At 35.6% G+C, this 21910-nt stretch overlaps 1 protein-coding gene across 2 annotated transcripts in view; it reads left to right on the top strand.

Annotated features, from left to right (window-relative positions):
- Positions 1-21910, top strand: part of NOL10 (nucleolar protein 10) — a 139339-nt gene that overhangs the window by 61301 nt on the left and 56128 nt on the right. For both annotated transcript variants that reach the window (XM_001371846.4, XM_016428129.2), the window contains exon 13: positions 3855-3907. In XM_001371846.4, the coding sequence (XP_001371883.1) occupies positions 3855-3907 (53 nt within the window). The remainder of the gene's footprint in view (positions 1-3854; positions 3908-21910) is intronic.

The raw sequence follows: 21910 nt of genomic DNA on the forward strand, positions 1-21910 counted from the left end.
GGGTTACTGGAATTTGAACTGAGTTAGGAAGGAAGCTAGCAGGCAGAAATGAGGAGGAAGAGCTTTCTATCCAGGAGAGACAAGTGCTGGAAAAGACATGGACTCCAGAGATAGAGTGCTGTATGTGAGGAATGACCAGAAGGCAAGTGTTACTGGATTAGAGAGCATGTGGAGGAGAGGAAAGTGTGAGAAGATGGAAGTTGAGACACAGCCAAACTGGGGGAGGCTTTACAAAGCCCAAAAGAATATTTTATATTCGATCCTGGAGCTAGTGGAGAATGTCTGGAATTCCTCAGGTAGAGGATGCTCAGAGCTTTATGAAAATCCCTGTCATACTTCAGTGGGAGGTAGAATAGAGTGACCTAGGTGCAGGGGAATGAACACGGAATTTGGAGTGAGACTGCCTGATATCAAAACCTCAGTATTATCCTTAACTATGCATTCCTAATATTTAGTCAGTTTTCTAGACTTAATTTCTGCCTCTCCCATATCTTTTGCTTTCCTCATAGAGCTATCTCCTTACTCTTACCTTTATCATCTCTTGCCTGTGTCCTCCATATAGTCTCCTTGCTTCAGTCTGTTCTACATGCTGCTGCCGAAGGGATTTTAAATTAATATTAATTTCTTATGCAAAGGTGAGTATGTGAGAATGAGTCTATGCAAGCAAGGGGAGAAATAAGGGAAACAGACATCAGATGAACCTTACTCTTGTCAGAACTGGATAAATAAGGGTTGAACATATACACTCACATATGTATGCATTCATCTGTGTGTGCATTACCCTTCCCTTCCACTCCTCCTGCTTTTTAGTGTATAATATATCAAAATCAACAAGGGATGTCATGGGGGGTTGGAAAGAGAAAGGATAATACCAGAGAGGGAAGGGTCCTAAGCAAAACAAACTTGCTGATCTTGAACTGGAGATTAAAAGAAAAGACAAAAAAGAACTAGAATCTAAAGTGGAAAAAATGAAATAGAATCTGAAGTGTCCCCCATCAATAAAGGAGTTCTAAAGAAACTGGAATATGATTGTAATAGAGATGATTGTAGGTATCCTGGATTACATGAATTGATGCAAAGTGAAGTGAGAAACTTCAGAATAATTCTTCAAGAACAACATTGTAAAGAAAAAAAAGAAGTAAAAACTAAAAAACTTTAGTTTGAAAATTAAGGAACAATCAGTTCTGAGAACCTATGATGAAAAATTTTAGCTGCCTTTTGACCAGTGATAGACTCAAAGTGCAGAAAGGGACATACATTTTTGGACACATTAACTGATTTATTTTGTTTCACTGTGTTCATTTGTTACAAAAGTTTTTATTTTCTGTTTTTAGCTTTTTATTAAGAGGAGAAGGTAGATTTAAAAATATTGATGCCCAAAAGAAGGACATTGAAACATTTTAAAAATGCATAGAGGAGGGAACAGAAAAAATTAGAAAGAAACATAGATAAGTACAAAAGTTTTGAAAGTAACATGCAGAATTTGTCATATACCTTAATAAGTGGTAGGAAATGGAAACTCAGAATTGTGTTTACACTCCTCTTTTTTGTTTTGTTATATATATGGAAATACTTTTGGCCTTTAAATTAAAAACTTTTAAAAAGAAAACAAGCAAGTAAACCCTACTGACTTTCTTTTGTTTCTAGAAACATATATAAATTGTTTAATTTTTAAAACCCTTTACTATCTCACCTCAACCTATTTTTTCAGCCTTATTAGACATTGCTCTTCATCCCACCTCTCCCTGTTTATCCAGTCAAACTAGTCTGCTATCTGTTCCTTATATACAACAGTCAATTTCCTATCTCCATGCCTTTGCACTGGCTGTCTCCTCTTCCTGAAATATATCTTCTCCTCATCTTTACATTCTATACATCCCTTTCCTTTGTGATAGCTCAGACAGCTAATCATCTCAACTGCTAGTACTCTTCCTCTTAAACTGTCTTATATTTAACTACTTTATATTTATCTTTATTTATTCATTCTAGTCATATATTTTTGTTGTCTCATTGGAATGCCCAGTTCTTATTGTTAGAGATAATTTCATTGTATTTGTATCACCTAGCACAGTGATCGATGTTTAATAAATGCTTTTTTGGTCGTTTGATTCAAACATTTTTGCTGCTTACTGACTTTGTGATAAGCAAATCATTTAACAGAGGGCTCAAGTTTTCTCAACTGTAAAATATGGGGATTGAACTAGGTGATCAAGATCCCTTTCAGCCTTATATTTATGAATCACTGAATGAAGTCACTTTTAATAGTGTTATCAGCTTGTTTGTGAATCTTGGATCAAAGGTCTAAGCTATATTCCTTGACAGTTTGTGGGAAAGACTTTATAATGGCTGAAAGTCTAGAAAGGTATCCTGTCTCCCTATCATTTATTTTTTTTTAACTAAAAAATTCAGTTTAGTTCCATATTTTCACAATTCTCTTCCTCCCAGTTGAGAAAGTAGGAAAAAACAAGCTGCCTGTCACAGAAATGTATAGTTAAACAAAACAAATTCCTACATTGGTCACATCCCCCCAAAAAGTCTCCACCTGCACTTTTGATTCGATCACCTTCATTTTACAAGTTGGATGGCCTGTTTCATCGTAAATCTCTGGATTTGTGATTAGTGATTCGTCATTGCATTGATGAACATTTCTAGATCTTTCAGAGTTGTCTGAACATAATTGTTGTGTTAGATTGTTCTCTGCATTCTTGCTTTACTTTGTATCAGTTCGTATGAGTCTTGGTTTTTTTTTTAAACCTTTACCTTCTGTCTTAAGAAAAACATATGATTGATGTCATGGTTCAATGGGGATATGATTGGAGATGTTGACTTTAAATGATCACTATTGTAAATATTGATAATATGGAACTAGGTTTTGATAAATGGATACATGTAAAACCCAGTGGAATTGCTTATTGGCTCCAGGAGAGGGAAGGGAGGAGAGGAGGGAAAGAACATGAATCATGTAACCATGGGAAACTATTCGAAATTAATTAATTAAACAAAAAATTTAAAATAAAATAGAATTATAAGAAATCACTCCTCCACCCCCCCCCCCCCCAACCTCCCCAACTTCCTGTTTGGTTCCAAGGCAGAAGAGTGGTATGAGCTTGGCAATATGGGTTAAGTAACTTGCCCAGGGTCATACAGCTAGGAAGTGTCTGAGGCCAGTTTTTAATTCAGGACCTCCCATCTCTGGGCCTGGCTCTCAATACACTGAGCCACCTAGCTTCCTCTGAGTTTTGGTTTTTTGAAGCCACCCTCTTTGTATTTTCTTATAGCACAATAGTATTCCATTACATTCATGTACCATGACTTATTTAGCCATTCTCCAATTGACAGATACCTCCTTAGTTTCCAGTTCTTGTCAGTGCAAAAAGACCCTTCCATTTGTTGTAGTGAGAAAGAATGCATTGAAGCTTGTTTTCATTTGTTCCTGAATTTTGAAACATGTTCCTTTTGAATAAATTTTGGAGATTTAGTAAACTGAGGCCCAGAAAAGTCATATTAATTGCTCAAGGACACAGAACAAGTCTCTTTTAGTTTAGTTTTTTTTCTGTGATGACATAATTTTGCATGGAATTAGAAACCATTTGAAAAATACTTAAATGTGATAATACATGTATAACCCAGTGAAATTGCTTGCCAACTTTGGGTGAGGGGAAGGAAGAGGGGAGGGAGACAACATGAATTATGTAATCAGAAAACTTATGTGTAAATTTGTTTCTGGAATAAAATAAAAAATTAAAAAAATAAATCAAGAAAAGACTCATGTTTAAAGGTTTAAACATAAAAAAGTTATTTTATTATGCTATTTGCTAGGTTTTGTTAACACTTTTTTTTTTATCTATATATAGGAATGCTTCTGACAGCCAATGAAAATCCTAAAATGGGCATCTATTATATTCCTGTAAGTGCTACAGATAAGTTATTTGGTAAAAGTTGTAGTAAGTAAAGACACTGTTTTAAAATTGTTTTCATTCTGAATGACTTTGAGTATACATGGGGACCTTAATTTAAAGTATAGTAAGTGTATCTATAGATTGACAATTTCTTAAGAGTCAGAAAATTTATATGTTAGGCTAATAGTAAAATATTCTTTTATGAGAAATAAGGAAACATAAGGTTTTAGTAATAAAATGCTTGTCTTCCCTTTATATTTCTTATTTGAAGCTGTTATCAGAAAAGGCCAATTTATACCTACAGGAAAAATGTGACAATTTTGTAGTAGTTGCTAATTATTAGTTTGTTATGTTTTATATAAAAAAGATTATTTAAAAGTGAACCTGCTTATTAATGTATGCTTTCAATTCCCTATTTTTATTAAGGCTCTTTTTCTTTTTCTTTTCTTTTTTAAAATTTTCTTTTAAATCCATACCAATTGGTTCCAAGGCAGAAGAGCAGTAAGGGCTAGGCAATGGGGGTCAAGTGACTTGCCCAGGGTCACACAGCTGGGGAGTGTCTGAGGCCAGATTTGAACCTAGGACCTCCCATTGTGATATTGAAATCACTTTAAAAGACTGATATATATTGATTTAAGGTCGCCAAGGAATTCACTTATGTAATTCCTAAATGAAATATCCAAGTCCGCTGCCAAATTTTTATGGTGTTTTAATTATAACAGGAGGAAGAAAGTAATAGAGGGAGAGAGAAAGAGAGAAGGAAAAGGGAGAGAAGGAAAGAAGTTTAACTCAGAACCACTCTAGCTCAGGCTGAGCCAAAGCAGGCGTTAAGGCCTTGGATAGCCAAGGCAGGGAAAGGGATCAGTCCTTATCACTCACGTGACCAATCTGAAGGAAAGCAGTCCGTGGGGCTCCTCCAACCCCAAGCACCAGCCTCCCACTGAACTCTCGCCCTCCTCACAGGAAGTCTCGAGAACTCCAGAGGCTGTTCCCTACCTCACTTCCTGCGTCTCACATGTGCCAGTGGTGGCTCTAACTTGATCTAGGACCGCCCAGAGGTCTGTCCTTTTTTGCACATGTCTTTTGAAGGCCATATTCTCAAATAATTAAATCTTGAGTTTGCTGCAGCCCTTCTTAATCTTGTTACACTGAGTAGGGTAGAGAATGTAGTTTCCAAGACCTGATTCTGTTATTCCAAGTATCTCTATTGTTATTGATCAGGAAATAGCTAAATCCGATCTTCTAAAGAATGGTCTGAATATGGTGGAGTAGTTTTGAAATTCACACCATCTTTAGACCTGGTTTTTAATCTACTGAGCTACCTAGCTGTCCCCTCTTTTTCTTGTTTATATAAATTATCCATTTATTCTTGAGTTTATTCCCTTTCCTTTTAATTTATTCTCATGGGCAGTACTGATTAGAACGTTCCCTTAAATAGGAAAATGAGAAGCAGCATGTTACAGTAGAACACCTGATAGGTATTGGCTGTGTGATCCTGTGCAAATCCTTAGCCTTTCAATGCTGACCGCTCCCTCAGAATATTCTGTTACAGAACATTTTCTGGTTTACATTGAAAGAAGAAATATCCTTACCATAGGCACACTACAGTAGTGCAATCATAGTTCTAGACAAAAAGAAAAACACAGTAACAAAATAAAACTTTTATGTTTTAACATAAAACATATGTTTATGTTTAAAACATTATCTATGACCCATAAAAGATTATTTGATTATGCCCTTTCTTGAGTAGGCCTGGTTGTAGGCTTAACTGAATGCTAGAAAAGAGAACTGGAAATGACTTGGGTAGCCATCTTGTCAAACCCACACATGAAAAAGATTGATATTATAACATGGCTACAAAGTGATTATCCAACTTCTCTGTTTGAGGGGGAACCCATTCCACATTGGAATAGTCATTAGGAGGTTTTTCCTGACAATAAGTGAATTGCTTCTTTACATTATACTTAGTTCTTTTTTTGTACCAAACAGAACAATTTTTTTTTAAGCCCATACCTTTCATCTTAGAATCAATACTGTGTTTTGGTTCTAAGGCAGAAAGCAGAAGGCCCTCCCAGGGTCACATAGGCAGGAAGTTCCTGAGGCCAGATTTGAATCTAGGATCTTCTATCCCTAGGCCTGACTTTCAATCCACTGAGCTACCCAGCTGCCCCCTTAAACAGAACAATTCTAATCCCTCTTTCACATGACAACCGTGTCAGACTTAAAGATAGTTATCATGTGATCTAGAAGTCTTTTCTTCACTTTATATATCCCTCATTTCTTCCACTTAACTTTCTTTTTTCTAGACTTTTACCATTCTGGTTGCTTGCTTCTAGATAATGGCTCACTTATTAATATTTTCTAATTTATTATAGTGATCAGAATGGAACAGAACTAGTTTACATTTTATCTGGCTGGGTCAAGTTGTTTCACATCTTGTATTTGTGAAGTTGATTTTTTAAACCAACTATAACATGCTAAATTTCTCCTTACTAAATTGCAAATTACTAAATTCAGTCTAGGGTTACATACTTAATCTTTTTTTTTTTAGTTTTAAAAAACTTAAAAATTTAAAAAACTTTTAAAAATTCAAAGATATTTTATTTTCCTAATTCTGTATGATAACAATTTTCAATATATATTTCCCCAGAATCATAAGATCCACATTGTCTACCTCCCTTCCCTCCCCTGTCTTGGAGATGATAAGCAATTTGTTCTGGATTATACATGTTATTATCATGGTTGCATACTTGCAGTAGCTTTTGGGATCTGTGAACCTTAAAAATTCTCAGACCCTACTTCATAAGGTTAGGATTGTGAACCTTAAAAATTCCCAGACCCTACTTCATAAGGTTGGGTTAAGACCATTCCCCATTTGGGCAGTGAAGGTACTTGATCAGGAATGTGAGACCTCTACTTCACCATACTTAAGCATGCCTTAGGGGAAGATAAAGTTGTAAACTCTTTGCTGAACAATGAAAAGTACTTAAACCCATACTTATAGTAAGACAAAAAGTTCTTAAGCGATGCCTATTTTTGAATGTAATACAAAAGGGTGCTAAGTACCTATAAAGGTCAGGCAACTTGTGAACTTACAAGGAGCAAAGAGGTGAGAACTTATTCAGATTCTAGTCTACTCAGATGTGAATTACTCAAAAGATTAGTCTTCTTAGGTGTGAACTAAGAATGGTCTGTCCTTTGAAAAACGTCTACTGTGATTGGTAGATGGGAGAACTTAGGGGAGGTGACATAGGAGAAAATTCCCTTTATAAGGAGATGAAAATCTGAGAGCAAGACAGTCTCTTAGGATAGTCTCTTAAGGACAGTCTCTTGAAGACAGTCTGAGGGAGGCTGACTCTGGCTGGAGACTCTGAGGAGTCTCTGTCCCTCTGAATCCTTGCTTGGGCAGATCTTGTGGTGAGTGATTAAAGACTGACTGATTCCTCTCTTCCTAGGCTGGCTCATGCCGGCCTAGGCTGGTATAGCCCTCTCCTCATTATTTCCTTTTTCTCTCTTTCTCTCTTTAATTCCTCATTGTATGAATTAAAATCTCTATAAAACCCAGTTGACTTGGGTATATTTCATAATTGGGAATATTTCCCTGGTGACCACCTTATATATTGATTTAAAAACAAGACACTGTAGTGAAAACATATTTTCTGCGGTCACAATTTACTCATCCATTCTTTTATCACTACAATTTATGACCTCAACTATTTTAATTATCACAGATCCTACCTTTACCATACAGAATATTAATTGCTCTTTCATTTGTCATTTGTAAAGAATATAAGCAAATTTAATACCATATGAATTTCACATACCAGTAACCTCCTTTATGTAATCATAATTTCTTATTTCTTTGAGAGAAATTCACAAGTGTTTTTAATTTCTGAGTGAGAGGTTGGGAGGTGACATGATGCCTAGTAGAGAGGTAACTGGTCTCAGAGCCAAGAAGACCTAAGTTTTAGTTCTGCCCTTTCCATATTAATTGTGTATACAGCCTTTAAAAAATTTTTTTTAAACCCTTACCTTCCATGTGTGAATCTTAAAACTGCTCAGACTCTACTTCAGGAGATTTGATTAAGCTATTCCCCATTTTTAACAATGGAGGTTCTTGGTTAGGAATATATTGAGAACTTTTAAAATTACTCCATCCTACTAAGACAGTGCCTTAGGGGAAGATAAAGTTGAAAACTCCTGATTGAACAATGAAAAGTCCCTAACTTATACTTATAGTGAAGCTAAAACCTTAAGCCAGGTCTATTTTTAGATCTAATACAAAAAGGTGCTCAGTGCCTATAAAGGTTAAATTAGTACCTAAAAGGTCAAGCAACTTACAAAAGGCAAGCTTAACAAAAGAGGTGTGAAGTACTCAGTAGATTTAATCTAACCAGAGAAGATGAGAACTAAGAATGGGGAGTCCTGGGAAAAAGCGTCTCCTGTGATTGGTAGACGTGAAAATTTAGAGGGGGTGACATAAGAGAAAATTTCTTTAAAAGGAAGGGACTTATTGAGTTGGAGTTAGGAGTTTTGGATTGGAAGTTAGTTGGAGTTGGAGTTCAGAGGTTTGGAGCTTGCTTGAAGACGATCTTGTGGTGAGTGATAAAGACTGACTCATTCTCCCTTAGGCTCAGGCCTAGGCCATTTTCCTTCTTAGTGTCCTTTTCATTTACATTGTATATTTTTCCATTTCTCCTTTCTTCATTCTCCATTAGTTCATACAAGGCCTCCCATATTTCTTTCTCTGAACTCCTTATATTTGATATTTTTTACTTCACATTAATATTTTATTAAATAGATAAACTATGGTTTATTCATCCCTTCTCCAGTTGATGGAAACTTGTTTTGCTTGTGGTTCTTAGCTAGAATTTTTATATATATATATACACACACACACACACACACACACACACACACACACACACACACATAGAACCTTTCTTTCTATGGTTAATAACCTGGCTCTATATATCTAGCAGTGGGATTGTGTTGTGTGTCAGTCCCTCCCCCCTCTCCCCAAGCCAAATAATTCCAGTCTCTCCCTCTCACCTACCTCCCAACCTATTGGATCATTTCACAGCTTCACAGAGCATTAGTAAGTCTGTCTTCCCAAAGCCCTTCTAAAATTGCTTACTTTTGCTTTTTAATTAAAAAAGTTTTTTGGACATTTGGTGAAACTAAGAGTTGTTTAAATTCGCTCTTATTACTAATGATTTGGATCACCCCTCCCCTCTCCCCCCCCCCCCCCCCCAATGGGACATTGGTTCATTGATACTTGATTCTAAGACAGAAGAACAGTAAGGGTTAGTTAAATGTTTTGCCTAAGGGTCACGCAACAAGGATATATCTGACATCCAATTTGAACCTAAGTCCTCCTGACTCTATGCCTGGTGTTCTATCTGTTGTACTATTTAGCTATCCCTGCTTCACAATTATTTTGAAAAATATTCATACTCTTTGACCTTTGAAATTTATTTAATAGGTATTTTGGTTTCTTTTCTCTAGTTTGACCTGAGTATGCTGTCTTTTGCTATAGTTAAACACTATTTAATAAGTTTTTTTTTAGTTGTAGGAGGAAAACCACATGCGTATAAGTCCTTCCTCTAATTCCTTTTTGAATTAGGCATGATATTAAAAATAAAAAACTCAAACATGATTTTGCAGAAAATGGTCACTTGTACACTGATTAATCTAATTTCATGAACTGCCTAGGTGTGACTTCTGTGATCCCTCTTGGTTCTGAAGAATTGTATTTGTTTGTCTTAAAGTAATACTCTACAATTAATCTGATGTGAAGAGCTTTAGCAGCTGTAGGAGAACCATAACTAGGTTGTGATTTCTCAGATTACTTCTTAGGTCTTATTTTCCTTATCTGAATTTTTCAAATAAGTGGTTTATTTTTTAAAAGGGTTGGATTTTATATTTTAAGAGTGTGGTCGCCAGGAATTTAATTAATTCCAGATATTTTATTTACAATTGCGTTACAAAATGTAGAAAGAGTGAAGCAAGAAATCAGAGAGAGGATAAGGTAAGATATCTAGCCTCAGCACTAAGTAATTTATCTCTGTGCCCCCTCTCCCCTTCCCCCCAAGCAGGGAGAGTTATTTTCAGCCGGCTTCTCAAGAGTAGGTCTTTCCTGAGGCCGGTCTCTTCAGAGAAAAACCAACAGTTAAGAGTCAGCCTTTCACTCACCATGTATCAGTCCACTAAGCAGATTCTTTGTCTGCCTCACCAGGAAACAGGGTCTAGTCAGCATTTCAAGGAATGAAGAATTCTCTTTTCACAGGAAGTAACAGCTCCTTTTAAAGACACTTCCTTTTTGTCACTTCCTGTGTCTTCTCCTAATCTTATGTCTACCATTCACAGTTGACACTCTGCTCTAGGACTGCCCAGAAGGCATTCAGTTGATTCTGATTCATCACCCACTATCACACATGTGGGTAACAGGTCTCCCCCACTCAAGTGTTAATTGGGGTGTTTGCACCTTTGGTGATTAAATCTAAAATGGGCAGATCTTCATACTCCGCTTTAAGTAGGGTGTTCTAAAAATAGGCAGGGATCATAATTTAATCTTCACAATCAGGGGAGAGTTAAGTATTTTCATTGTTATAATCAGGGGAGAGTTGTATTTTCATTTTCACAATAAGGGGAGAGTCAAATTTAATCTTCACAGTTATTGGGGATAAGAAAGGATGAAATGTATTGAAGGTGTTTGAAAACTATTTTCTTAATAGTTTTCATTTCAGGTATCTCAGGTAGTGTTACATTATATATCTGCCTTTTTGATTTAACAGAGAAAAAAATACTCTTTGATAAACAGATGGTTTCCTGGGCATGATTATATATGTGGGGGTAGTAAAGAGGCTATTTACCTTTCTTAGGTAAGTAAGCATTATGCTGCAAGTTGTAGTTGTCTCTTTTTCATATATCTTGAATATCTTGCTGGCCCTACTATAAAAATAGTTCCAATGCCATCTTTCTGGGAGTGAATTATTGATATTTTACGGTGTGATTCATTTTTCTATGTAACTAGCCACCTTTTAATTTTATAATTGAGGTTAGAAAAGCTCAGGATTTTTGAAAGGCCCATTTCCTTAAGATTCTTTTGAATTGGTAGAAACATAAAACTTTATAATGTATATGACCCAGTGATTTTGAGAGGTCTATGTTGTAAAGCAATATTCACTGTGCAACTATGTTGTTAATGGAAGTTCAACATGAAGATTTTTTATACATACTTTTGCATCTTTTTTGACTGCCACAATTTCTCCTGGATCTTTTAATTTGTTTCCAGATTTATATATAAGGAAACTAGGTATAGGAACTTTAGGAAGAGGTGTTAGGTTGGACATATTGGTAATCATTTGAGTTAGAAAGCTATTCCTTTTAGAAAAATAAAAAGTTTCTGCAGATAACAGTTTTTTGTTTTGTGACATTAATTCTTTGACAGATACTTGATTTTGGTGATTTGGTTTTCCCTCCAGTGGTACAAATCACTGTTCATACATAGCAAATTTATCCTCTGAGATTCTTCTCCATGGCCTCCCATAAATACTCCATAAGAGGATGCACCAAAAACCTTGATTTAAATGAGCATTTTTGTGATAACTCATGTGATATCTCTGAGTCTCATTACATAACGGGCTCATTTTTTTCTAGTCATACAGCATTCAAGTATTTATTAAACACTATGCTAGGCACTGTGTTCTATGCAGGTGATACAAAGATCTCCCCCAAATTTCTTATTCTCAAGGAGTTTATGGTCTATCAGAGGGATAACATATACACACACTGATGTGTTAAAAACTTGGGACAAGCCATGTGATTTATAGAGTTTTATTTTGTGACAGGAATGTTTGTGCTCATATTCTTCAGCTGACAAAACTTTGCTAACCCATTGTCTGACTGTAACCAGGTGAAACCTCATTGAGCTGGCTTTGTCTCTTTTGGTTAGTTCTTTATCAGTAGAGAACTAGATTTCATGACATAAACATCTGTTTCATTGCTTTCTTTTGGGGATTTTTAAAAAATTTCTGTAGTTTATTAAGAATATTATTCCAAAGATTATCTAAGAGTTGTAGCTCACTTCAGTGACTTTTGGAGATATTTGAGAAGCTCTTGATGTGTTGAAGTCAGGTGCTTCAAGGATTATTGAGACCTACAGTGAAGAAAACTGGGCCATTGCTTTCTGATGGTGAGGCATTGTATTGGGTTATTGATTAGGTATCATATTAGACGTGAAATGTAAATTTTAAATATTGGTTCTAGAATGCTGGTAATTAAGGGCTGATTTGAAAATCTAATCTAACATGCCATGCATAGGTATATGAAATTATTTTTCTTCAATGATATTGCTGGAAACCCACCTTGAATTTATATATTTCCTGACATCGTGATACATATTTAATTTTGGATAAATGCAAATATGGGAGAGCTAAGTACTTTATAATGACAGTGAAGTCTGACATTCCATGGCTTCCAGAATTTTCGTGAACACCAGAGGGAAGTGTTGGCCAATGTAGAAGTCAGTATCTTTTCTGAGGAAAAGTTAAATCAGTTTTCCTGGAGTTGAGAAAAGGGGGAGAAGAAGGAATTTGATCTCTTGCTCTCCCTTATTGCATGTATGATTAATCTGATTACTGAATTCTAAGGTAACCTTAGACTGCTGCTATGTTGTGATATCTCTCCAGTAGCTGAAGTAGAAGATTTTGGAGTTTAATGCAAGAATTCAGTGCTACTTTTTCTGCTTTCTTTGTGTAAGATTCTGCATTTTGTATTCCTTTTCTCCTTTTATTAGTATTGAAACATAAAGGCAGGGGAATCATTGAGAAGAACAATGGCAGAACTTTATCTGCTTTGAAAAATCAATTTCATTAGTGTGATAGTAGTGTCTAAGTAGGCTTGATCTAAAAATCATTGTGTAACAAAATAATTGAATTCCTAATTGCCTCAAAGTTCTAATAGTAATGTCTTATAAATAATTTATTTTTTTTTTAAACTAGACCAGAGAGTAGCTAGGCAGCTTGATGAATTGAGAGCCAGGCCTAGAAATAGTAGGACCTGGGTTCAGACACTTCCTGGCTGTGTGACCTGGGCAAGTCACTTGACCCCCATTGCCTAGCCTGTACCACTCTTCTCTCTTGGAACCAATACACAGTATTGATTCTGAGACAGAAGATAGAGGCACAAAACAAAAACCAAAAACTATACTAGTGTTTTCAGTGGTATAGGAAACTTCTAATGAGGTTATACAGATCTACACAGTTCTGAAAGTTTAAAATCTTATAGAGTTGTCTTTTGGAAGAGAAATTAAATTTATTATGTGTAGAATACCAAAACTAATTGTTTGACAGGGTGTTAAAATACAAGGTATACCAGTTACATGGTGTAAGGAAGGGTTTAACTGTGCCATGGGTCCTTTTTCAGTAGCTTGTCTTTGGAATTGTTAGGCCACCAGCAGTGGTTCCAGGAATAAAGATTTACTTTTGATGATATACTATTTTTAGCTGTTAATTTGCAGCAGATTTTTGAACTACTGATCTCAAGTAGTGCTTTACACTGAAGGAGTTCATTGAATCCTTGTTGGACCTCTGGGTGTGAATATTTAGCTCAGACCACCACTCTGCTTTGCAGAATGGATCTGTAGCAAAACAGTTTGAGCCTTCTTGATGTGATTATCTCTGTTGATATTTGTTCAAGTATTGGTAGGACAAAATAAGAAAGCAATGGAACCCTATATGCAATGTGAGGTATATTTGTCTGCCTTGGAGATTGAAGAACTAGTAGAATCTATATGTCTAGCTTCAACAAAGTTAAAATGTGGATTAAGAAGGGACCCAAACATTCAAAGATGCTTCATTAATGTGGATTAAGGAACTATTCAGAGGTCAAGGTAGATACAAATATAGGGGCTTAATAGACAAGGCCCATAGAACAAGGTCTAGAAGGATGAATAATATATTGCTATATCTGTGTAATAGTTTGAAGGCCTTTTTTTTTCATTAAGCGTAATAGTTGTGAATGTTTAATTGGTGGTTTTTGGGAGGACAACATGATATATTGTCAAAGTTTCTGAGCTTAGAGTCAGGAGACATCTGTGTCCAAATTCAAACTAGTGAGATTACCAAATGAAGTAAAACAGGGAGAAGAGAAGGGGGTTTAGGACAGAGACCTTTGGGATATCCATAGTTAGCAGGCATGATGTGGATGAAGACCCAGCAAAAGAAAATGGGGAGTGCTAAGATGGGTAAGAGGAGAATCAGGAGAAAGCAGTGTCATAAAAACCTAGAGACTATCTGAAACAAGCAGATTGACAATGTCAGGCTGCAGGTGTAGAGGGAAGGTCAAGAAGTATGTGGATTGAGAAAAGGCCATTTGATTTGGAAATTAGGTCATTGATGATGTTGGAGGGAGCAGCTTTAGGTGAATGTTGAAGTCAGACTTCAGACTGAAAAGAGTTAAGAAAATTATAAGAAAGGAAGCTGAAGCCTTCTCAAAGTGTTTAACTGCAAATGGGGAGTGAAAGATGAGATTACAGCTAGTGAAGATGAAAAGATAGATGAAGGGAAGGTTTATAGAGGACAAAGGAAACATAGGCATGTTTTAAGCAATAGGGAGGCAGCAGTGATTGAAAATTAGTAAAAGAGTAGGGATGATGGAAGAGGCAATATACTGGAGAAGATGGGATGGAATGTGATCACTTGTGCATGTAGAGAGGTTTGTCTTAGCAAGCAGATGAGCTACCTTTTCATATGAAATAAAGATGAAGGTGGAAATAATTATCAGTTATCTGAGTGATGTGTGATACAAGGGAAAGAAGAAGATGAAACTGAATGGGCTTTTTTTTAAGTGAGGCAAGATTCACAGCTGAGAAGGAACTATGGGAGGCTTCACAGGAGATAAAAAGATTTGGAAAAGGAGCATGGTGAGTACAGTTGTGAGTCAGTTAGGAATTTGCTTTGTTCCACTGAAGACCCAGGTAAGACTATGCAATATATAGTGGACCCTGTCAGCAGTTCAATTGAATTAATGTTTATAAAGAGCCTATTCTGCTAGGGAACCATTTTAATCACTATAAAAAAGACTTAAATCACTCCTGAACCTTTTGCTCTTGGTACCAAACCTAATGTCATGTACCAACTAGGTTGACATATGAAAAAATAAAAAAGGAAAAATGGTATCTCACTTTTCCATGATCAATAAAATAGCTAGAGCAAATATACTAATCTTATTATCTATTTTCATAAAAATAACATTGTGTTGCTTTTAATCCCATTTTAGAGATCAAACAAACTTAGGGAGAGATCCAGAACTAAAATTGTTTGTAATGCTTGTTGTTGGAGTGTTTTTTTTAGAGTCTAGATCTATGTCACACACCACACTAGAAGTACTAAGGATTCTGTGATAACAGAGGTTTAGATTTTAATTTGGAGGAAGATAGGTTTAGGTGACTTGCTTTTATACAAATCTATAATGATATTGTAACTCTGGTCTAGATTCATCTATTGTTTTGGGGAACTCTCCAGAAGGAAGATCTCATGTTAGTCCAGCTTTCACATTGTCATCCTAACTCAACTCCATTTTCTTGGGGTTTGAGTCCCTTGGGAGGAACATCCAGACATGTCACATTTCCTTAGATTCTAACCAAAACTGACCTATGCTCCAAGGTTTCCTTCAAGGATCTTTGGTCTGCCCTGGGATGGATCTATGTAATACCCTAAATACAAGATATTAAAGGTGAAAAAGTACATATTTTCATGTCAAATGTTCATTTTAAGCAAAGGTCTGTTACACTGGCGTCATAAACAATTTAGTTGGAAATTACTATTATTTAGCATTGGGGGATAGTGCCAAATGCAAAGAATGCTTTCTCCCTTGGGGCATTAGTGAGCACAGAAGGGACATACAAGACAGAACATATAGTTAGCAGAACAAGTAGTTACTGAAATTCCTTGTGAAACAATTGGTTTTTAGGCCTCTTTTAGAAAATATACAGGCCAAAATTTTTGAGGGATAACTTGAGTATGTACATAGCAATGGCATATGGGAAATAGCCTTGTAGGAGGAATAGAAAATAGCTAATTGGGATAAGTCATTCTGAAATTTTTTAGGTTTGGGCTTTTGTGCAACCTGGAGAAAGAATTTTATTTTTTTAAACTCTTACCTTCCATCTTAGAATCAATACTGTGTATTGGTTCTAAGGCAGAAGAGTGGTAAGGGCTAGGCAATGGGGGTCAAGTGACTTGCCCAGGATCACACAGCTAGGAAGTATCTGAGGTCAGATTTGAACCTAGGAGAGAAAGAATTTTAATACCAAGATAGAAAGAGAATAAGTGTTTTCTTTTCTAGGTTGAGAAAAATTTGTCAGGTTGTGAGAGGTCTCTATAGGCTTATTCAGAATTGATTTGCCATTTCTGGCCTCTCTTCTAAACCCTTTGCATTCTAGCTTCTTGGCTCATCTCTTAGTTGGAATTGTTCTCTCCAAAGTTACATTTAATTTCCAAGTATAATGGCCTTTTCTCAGTCCTCATTCTTTTTTTTATTTCCCTTTGTTGATCTCTCTGGATCTCTCCTGGATCTGCTCTTTTTGGCATTATATAACACATACTCTCTTTTGGTTCCTTTCCTACTTGTCTGACTAGTTCTTTTCATTCTCTTTTGCTGCATCTCCATCCATATCATATCCCTAATTATGAATGTCTCCAAGGCCCTCTTCTTGTTTTCTTTTTACATTCACTTGGTGAACTTGCTGGGTCCCATGGGTTTAATTATCATTTCTATGCAGATAATTCCTAGATCCGCATAGCCAACCCAGGACTCTCTCTTGAGCTCTAGTTCCTTATAACAAGCTATCTATTGGATATGTTGAACTAGATGTCATGTAGGCAAGTCAAACCTAATAAGTTCAAAACACCTAATTGATCTTCCTCCCCAAATGTAATTTGAGCTTTCCTTTTTTCTCTTGAGGTCATCCCCAGCCCTTTAGTCATCCAGGTTCAATGCTCTGCTTATCATCCTTGACTACTCACTACTGTTGTCCCTACACTTATAGCCATTTGTTAAATCTTGACATTTCTGCCCCCACAATATTTCTTGCATATGGCCTCTTGCAACTCACAAATGTAGCCACCTCTTTAGGTCAGACCTTCATCCAGGCTATTGTATTGGCCTTTTGAATTGGATTTTGTAATCTGTATCACACCCTACTTAATAAGTTCTAGCAGTTCCTTAGATACAATAAAAACTTTTTTGTTTGGTTTCTAAAGATCTTTTCAACTTGGCCTCATTCTATATATCTTGGACTTTAAAAAACAATTTTTAATTTAATTTAATTTTTTTAAACCCTTGCTTTCCATCTTGGAGTCAATACTGTGTATTGGCTCCAAGGCAGAAGAGTGAGTGGTAAGGCTAGGCAATGGGGGTCAAGTGACTTGCCCAGGGTCACACAGCTGGGAAGTGTCTGAGGCCAGATTTGAACCCATCTCTAGGCCTGGCTTTCAACCACTGAGCTACCCAGCTTCCCCCTGTCTTGGGCTTTATTATCATTCAACTTCCAATCCATCCAAATTGTCCTTGTTTTCCTCATACATAATAATTCATCTTCCATCTTTGTGCTTCTGCAACAACTGTCCCCCACATCTGAAATATTTTCCTTCTTTCCTGCTGCCTCTTGGAATCCTTAATTTCTTTCAGTTGCTACCTTCTCCATTAAACTGATCCCCCTCCTGTCTCCCCCCATGCACCTTATTTTTATGCTGTTTCCTTCTTTGGAAGGTGACCTTCTTGAAGCTGTAAACAAGGACAGTTTTACTTTGATTTCTGTATCCTTGGTGCTTTACAGTGTCAGGCTTATTGACTGAATAATTGTCATAAGAAGGAATTAAGAAGACATGGCAAGTGACAGTTTGGTGGCTCAGTGCATAGAGCACCAGGCCTTGAGGCAGAAAGTCCTGAGTTCATATGTTACCTCAGATAACTTCCTAGCTGTGAGATCCTGGACAAGTCACTTAACCCCAGTTGCTTAGCCCTTACTGCTTTTTTTTTTTTGCCTTGGAATTGATTCTAAGACAGAACATAAGGGTTGGGGTTGGGGGGGGGGGAGTGAGTGTGAGTGTGTGTACATGGTAGGTTGGCAGATAGAACTCCATCTCTACCCCCCCAAACCTTGTTTATAGTAAGAAAAAAATGATTAATTTAAAATTGAGTATGTAGTTCTTTGATTTGTAACTGTCAAGGTAAACATGATGCAAATAAATCAGGTCTTCAGGGTTTGTCTTTGAAAAAAGTAATTTTTTTTTAAAGTTCAGAAATTCTTTAAGTGTAGTATGCACATAGATAACAGGACATGCCAGTGTAAAACTCCTATAATTGATTTGATAGTGTCTCTTCATAAAAAAATAAGAGCACCACAGATGTATTTGGTCATCTTTCTTAAGTTAACACAAATGGGTCAATGTTAATTTTATCTCAGTATATAAAATTACTGCTTAAGTCAGAGGTACTCTGTATTTTTCAGGTAAATCATTTGACTAGTGAGAATCAAACTGTATCAGTTGATATGGAAGTAAGAAGTGAGTATCAGGTGAAGAGTAAAGCATTTTGTTCTGAGGCAGGCAAGTTGTTTGTGTCTTTGCAGAGGGGAAGCTTGGGCTTCCTATCTTAAGCCAAACAGAGTTGGGTTAAAATATAGTAGCTGTGGCATATTCTTAACAGAGGAAATCCTTTCTAAATCCCTCCACGTTTTATTAGGTCACAGGAATAGCAGAGATAACAAAAAGCATTAATGTGTGAAGTGTAGGAAACAATTTTCTGAGCATCCTGTTTTTTTGTTGTTGTTGTTGTTGTATATTATTTTATACTTGCATGAAAATTTAACTTTGATGTGAAAATATTTGTATGTATCATAGTAGATGTTAATTTATTTTAAGTAACACATAAGATGATACATGATACAATTTATTTTAAGTGACATGTGAGTTGTTAGGACAACTTGACTATTTAGGAAAAGGTGGACCAACACTATAACTTTAATTTCCTTTAAGAATCAACTTCTAAACATATGTATCGATCTTTGAAGAGATTTAGGACTTTCTTTTAAAAAAGGACTGATGTAGATATAAAAAGGACTGAACTGACCACACTGTAGGCAAATTTCTGTCCATGTACATTCTGTTAACATGCTTTTAATACTTTATCACATATTCAGTATTCATAAGAAGGGGTCTTTGGATCACAAGACTTAGAAATGGATGTAGATGAAGAAACTTGAGTTCTAAAGAGTTGTAATAACTTGCCCAAGGTCACATAGACAGTAAGTAATGCCTCTGGTATGCAAATCCAAGTTGCCAGATACCAAATCTAGTGGGATTTCTGCTAGACCTTGTTGCCTCCTTGTCTTTCAGCAGAAATTTGCAGAGTGCTTTATGGAGTTAGGTTAGCTGCTCAGTGTATTACCAAGTTTGGATAAGTCATTGTCACTGCCCTTCATGGAACTTGGAGTTTATTAGGAAAATTCAGTTCATATTCAGAGAATATGAAATACATGATAATATATTTGTATTTACTTTGTATATGTAACATGTCCTAAAGCTTTGTATGTAATGGTTGGCATATAGTAGTGGAAATATTTAAAATTAAATATTCAAAATATTGAAAAAATATTTAATTGTATTATGAGGTACAAAAAATGTTAACAGATTTGTGTTCTCTGGTTTTGAAATGCTGTGAGTTTGACTGTATAGACGGTGGTTATAGGGATCTAGTATTGTATGAAATTAGCATTTGCTAATTAGATTATGAGTTCTTAGTACACTGCTTTATATATGAAAATCCTTCTTGTTTCCTTGCCCCCACGTTGTTCTCTCTTCCCAAGACTTTATCTCAAAATTTATTATTAAACTTTCATTACATATGAAATGATTTGTGGAGTATAACAAATTATTAGAAATCCAAGGATCATCTTCATACATAAATAAAAATAAATTAACAGTGCAGAATGACATGAAGCATTATACTCTGGCAAATAGGATTTTGGTTAAATTCACAGTAACTCTCATAATAGTCTGTTGACAATTTTATTTTCATAAGAAATATACTAAGTAGTGAATCCCGAAGATATTTAGTGCTATAGTAAGAGATTTAAATTCTTTCCCTTTTGGAATTAACTCATTTGAATATCAAAATGAGGTTCTCTTGAGGCATCTTTTAACTTTGTGTGTCTTTGTAATAGTTTTTTTTTCTGTTTTTGTTTGTTTGTTTGTTTTTGTTGTTGTTGTTTTTGTTTTGACTTTGTAAAACTTTGTAAAACTGTAGGAAATGACCACTTGACTATGTTAGGGCAAATGCCTGTCTTTTTTTTTTTAAGCCTTCATGAATCATGTTCCTCCTATTGTAGTTGCCTGCTAAACATTTATCTAATGTTGATAAGCATATTAAAATCACTTAAGTTTGATGCCTGTTGTCTTAAAATTTGCCAGATTTGCTACTTTCTTATTTGGGGTGAAAGTATTTGAATTTAAAATGTATTTCCTGGCAGTTTCCTTGTTCCATACTTGGCACTCTGTAGGTACTTAGTAACTACTAATTAATTGCTGGCAAAATATTTTCTGACACTCCTAGACTGGTACAGCTAAGGTGTGGAGCCGTGAGAAAAAAAACATATTTATAAGTCCTTTAATTTTTTTCATTCTCATCAAATTTCTATTAAGACTTTGTTCTTGCGGCTTTTAAAATGTTAAGATGCTCTTGATTCTGTATATAGACTTCAGTATAAAGAACAGCAAGATCCTGAAAAACTATTTAGAGAGATTATTGCCTGTGAGGAAGTAGACCAGAACCAGGAAGCTACTGATGTGGTAACCAGGGATAATACACTAAAACCATCTGTGTAACTCTTGGCAGAGTAAAACTTCAAAACAAGATCTTGGGGAATGCACATGACCAGGTGTGTGATCAAAAAGATAACTCTTCTCATCTGATACAAATTGGCTCAGTGCCTTTAGCACCCAAGGGGTATTTGTGTGCGTGTGTGTATTCACATATCCCTCAAGCTTTAGAGCAGTAATGCAGTTAGGAAGTTGAGGGGAGTAAGAAGGGCAGAAAATAGGGCACTTTAACATTGGCTGGAAAGTTATTACAAACTGAGAGTCTTTGGAATTTCATTATGTTTTTCAAATATTTGATAATAAATAATTTGTTGGGTAAATAGGTCAGATTTTTAAAATAAAAAAGTTAAAAATCATAAAAAGGGTAATTACCTTTTAAAAGTTTTGCAAAGGAATTTGAAGCACATTGTGACCATGTCAGGTCATTATGTTTTAGCATTTACAAAATGCTTTTACATGCATTCATTTGTTACTCCCAATATTCCTTTGTGGTGACAGTTTATTATTAAATAGTAATTGCCAAAATCTGAAAGATTTTTATATTTTCCCTTCCCAAGCAAATGTGATTTTAATTTAATCAGTCAGATTTGTCTTTTGTAAATGGGTACTGATGACAAACTGTGATTCTTGAGTCTTAGAATATTTGGGCTGGAAGAAACCTTAAAAAATGATAAAAGTCAGCTCCTACAGTATTTGGAAGAAAAAATTGAGGCCCAGAATGGGGAAGTGATTTTACCAAAATGCTAGTGGCAGAACCACAACTACAACCCAGGATTCCTGATTCCCAGTTCAGTATCTTTACCTTATATCTTAATTCCCTGAAAGCTGATAGAGAATGAATATATTTAATAGTACAAATAAAATCATTTCCCCCATACCTATATTGTTATTCTAATAATTTTTAATCACACCATGCTTTTTGTTTGCAAAACACAGGCTACAATTCAAGGCCCCTGCCCCTGCCCCTCCCCAACCCTAACCCTGGCTCCAAACTGGAATATATAAAAGTAAAGATAGTACATTTTAGTTGGAATTTTTGGAGTAATACTTAAAATAATATTTTTGAGAGGCCTTCATATCTTTATTATTTAATTTTTTTGTTGAATTAAATTGTAGTATTTTAGT

Source organism: Monodelphis domestica, chromosome 1, assembly GCF_027887165.1.
Source record: "Monodelphis domestica isolate mMonDom1 chromosome 1, mMonDom1.pri, whole genome shotgun sequence".
In the NCBI taxonomy this organism is placed as follows: Eukaryota; Metazoa; Chordata; class Mammalia; order Didelphimorphia; family Didelphidae; genus Monodelphis; species Monodelphis domestica.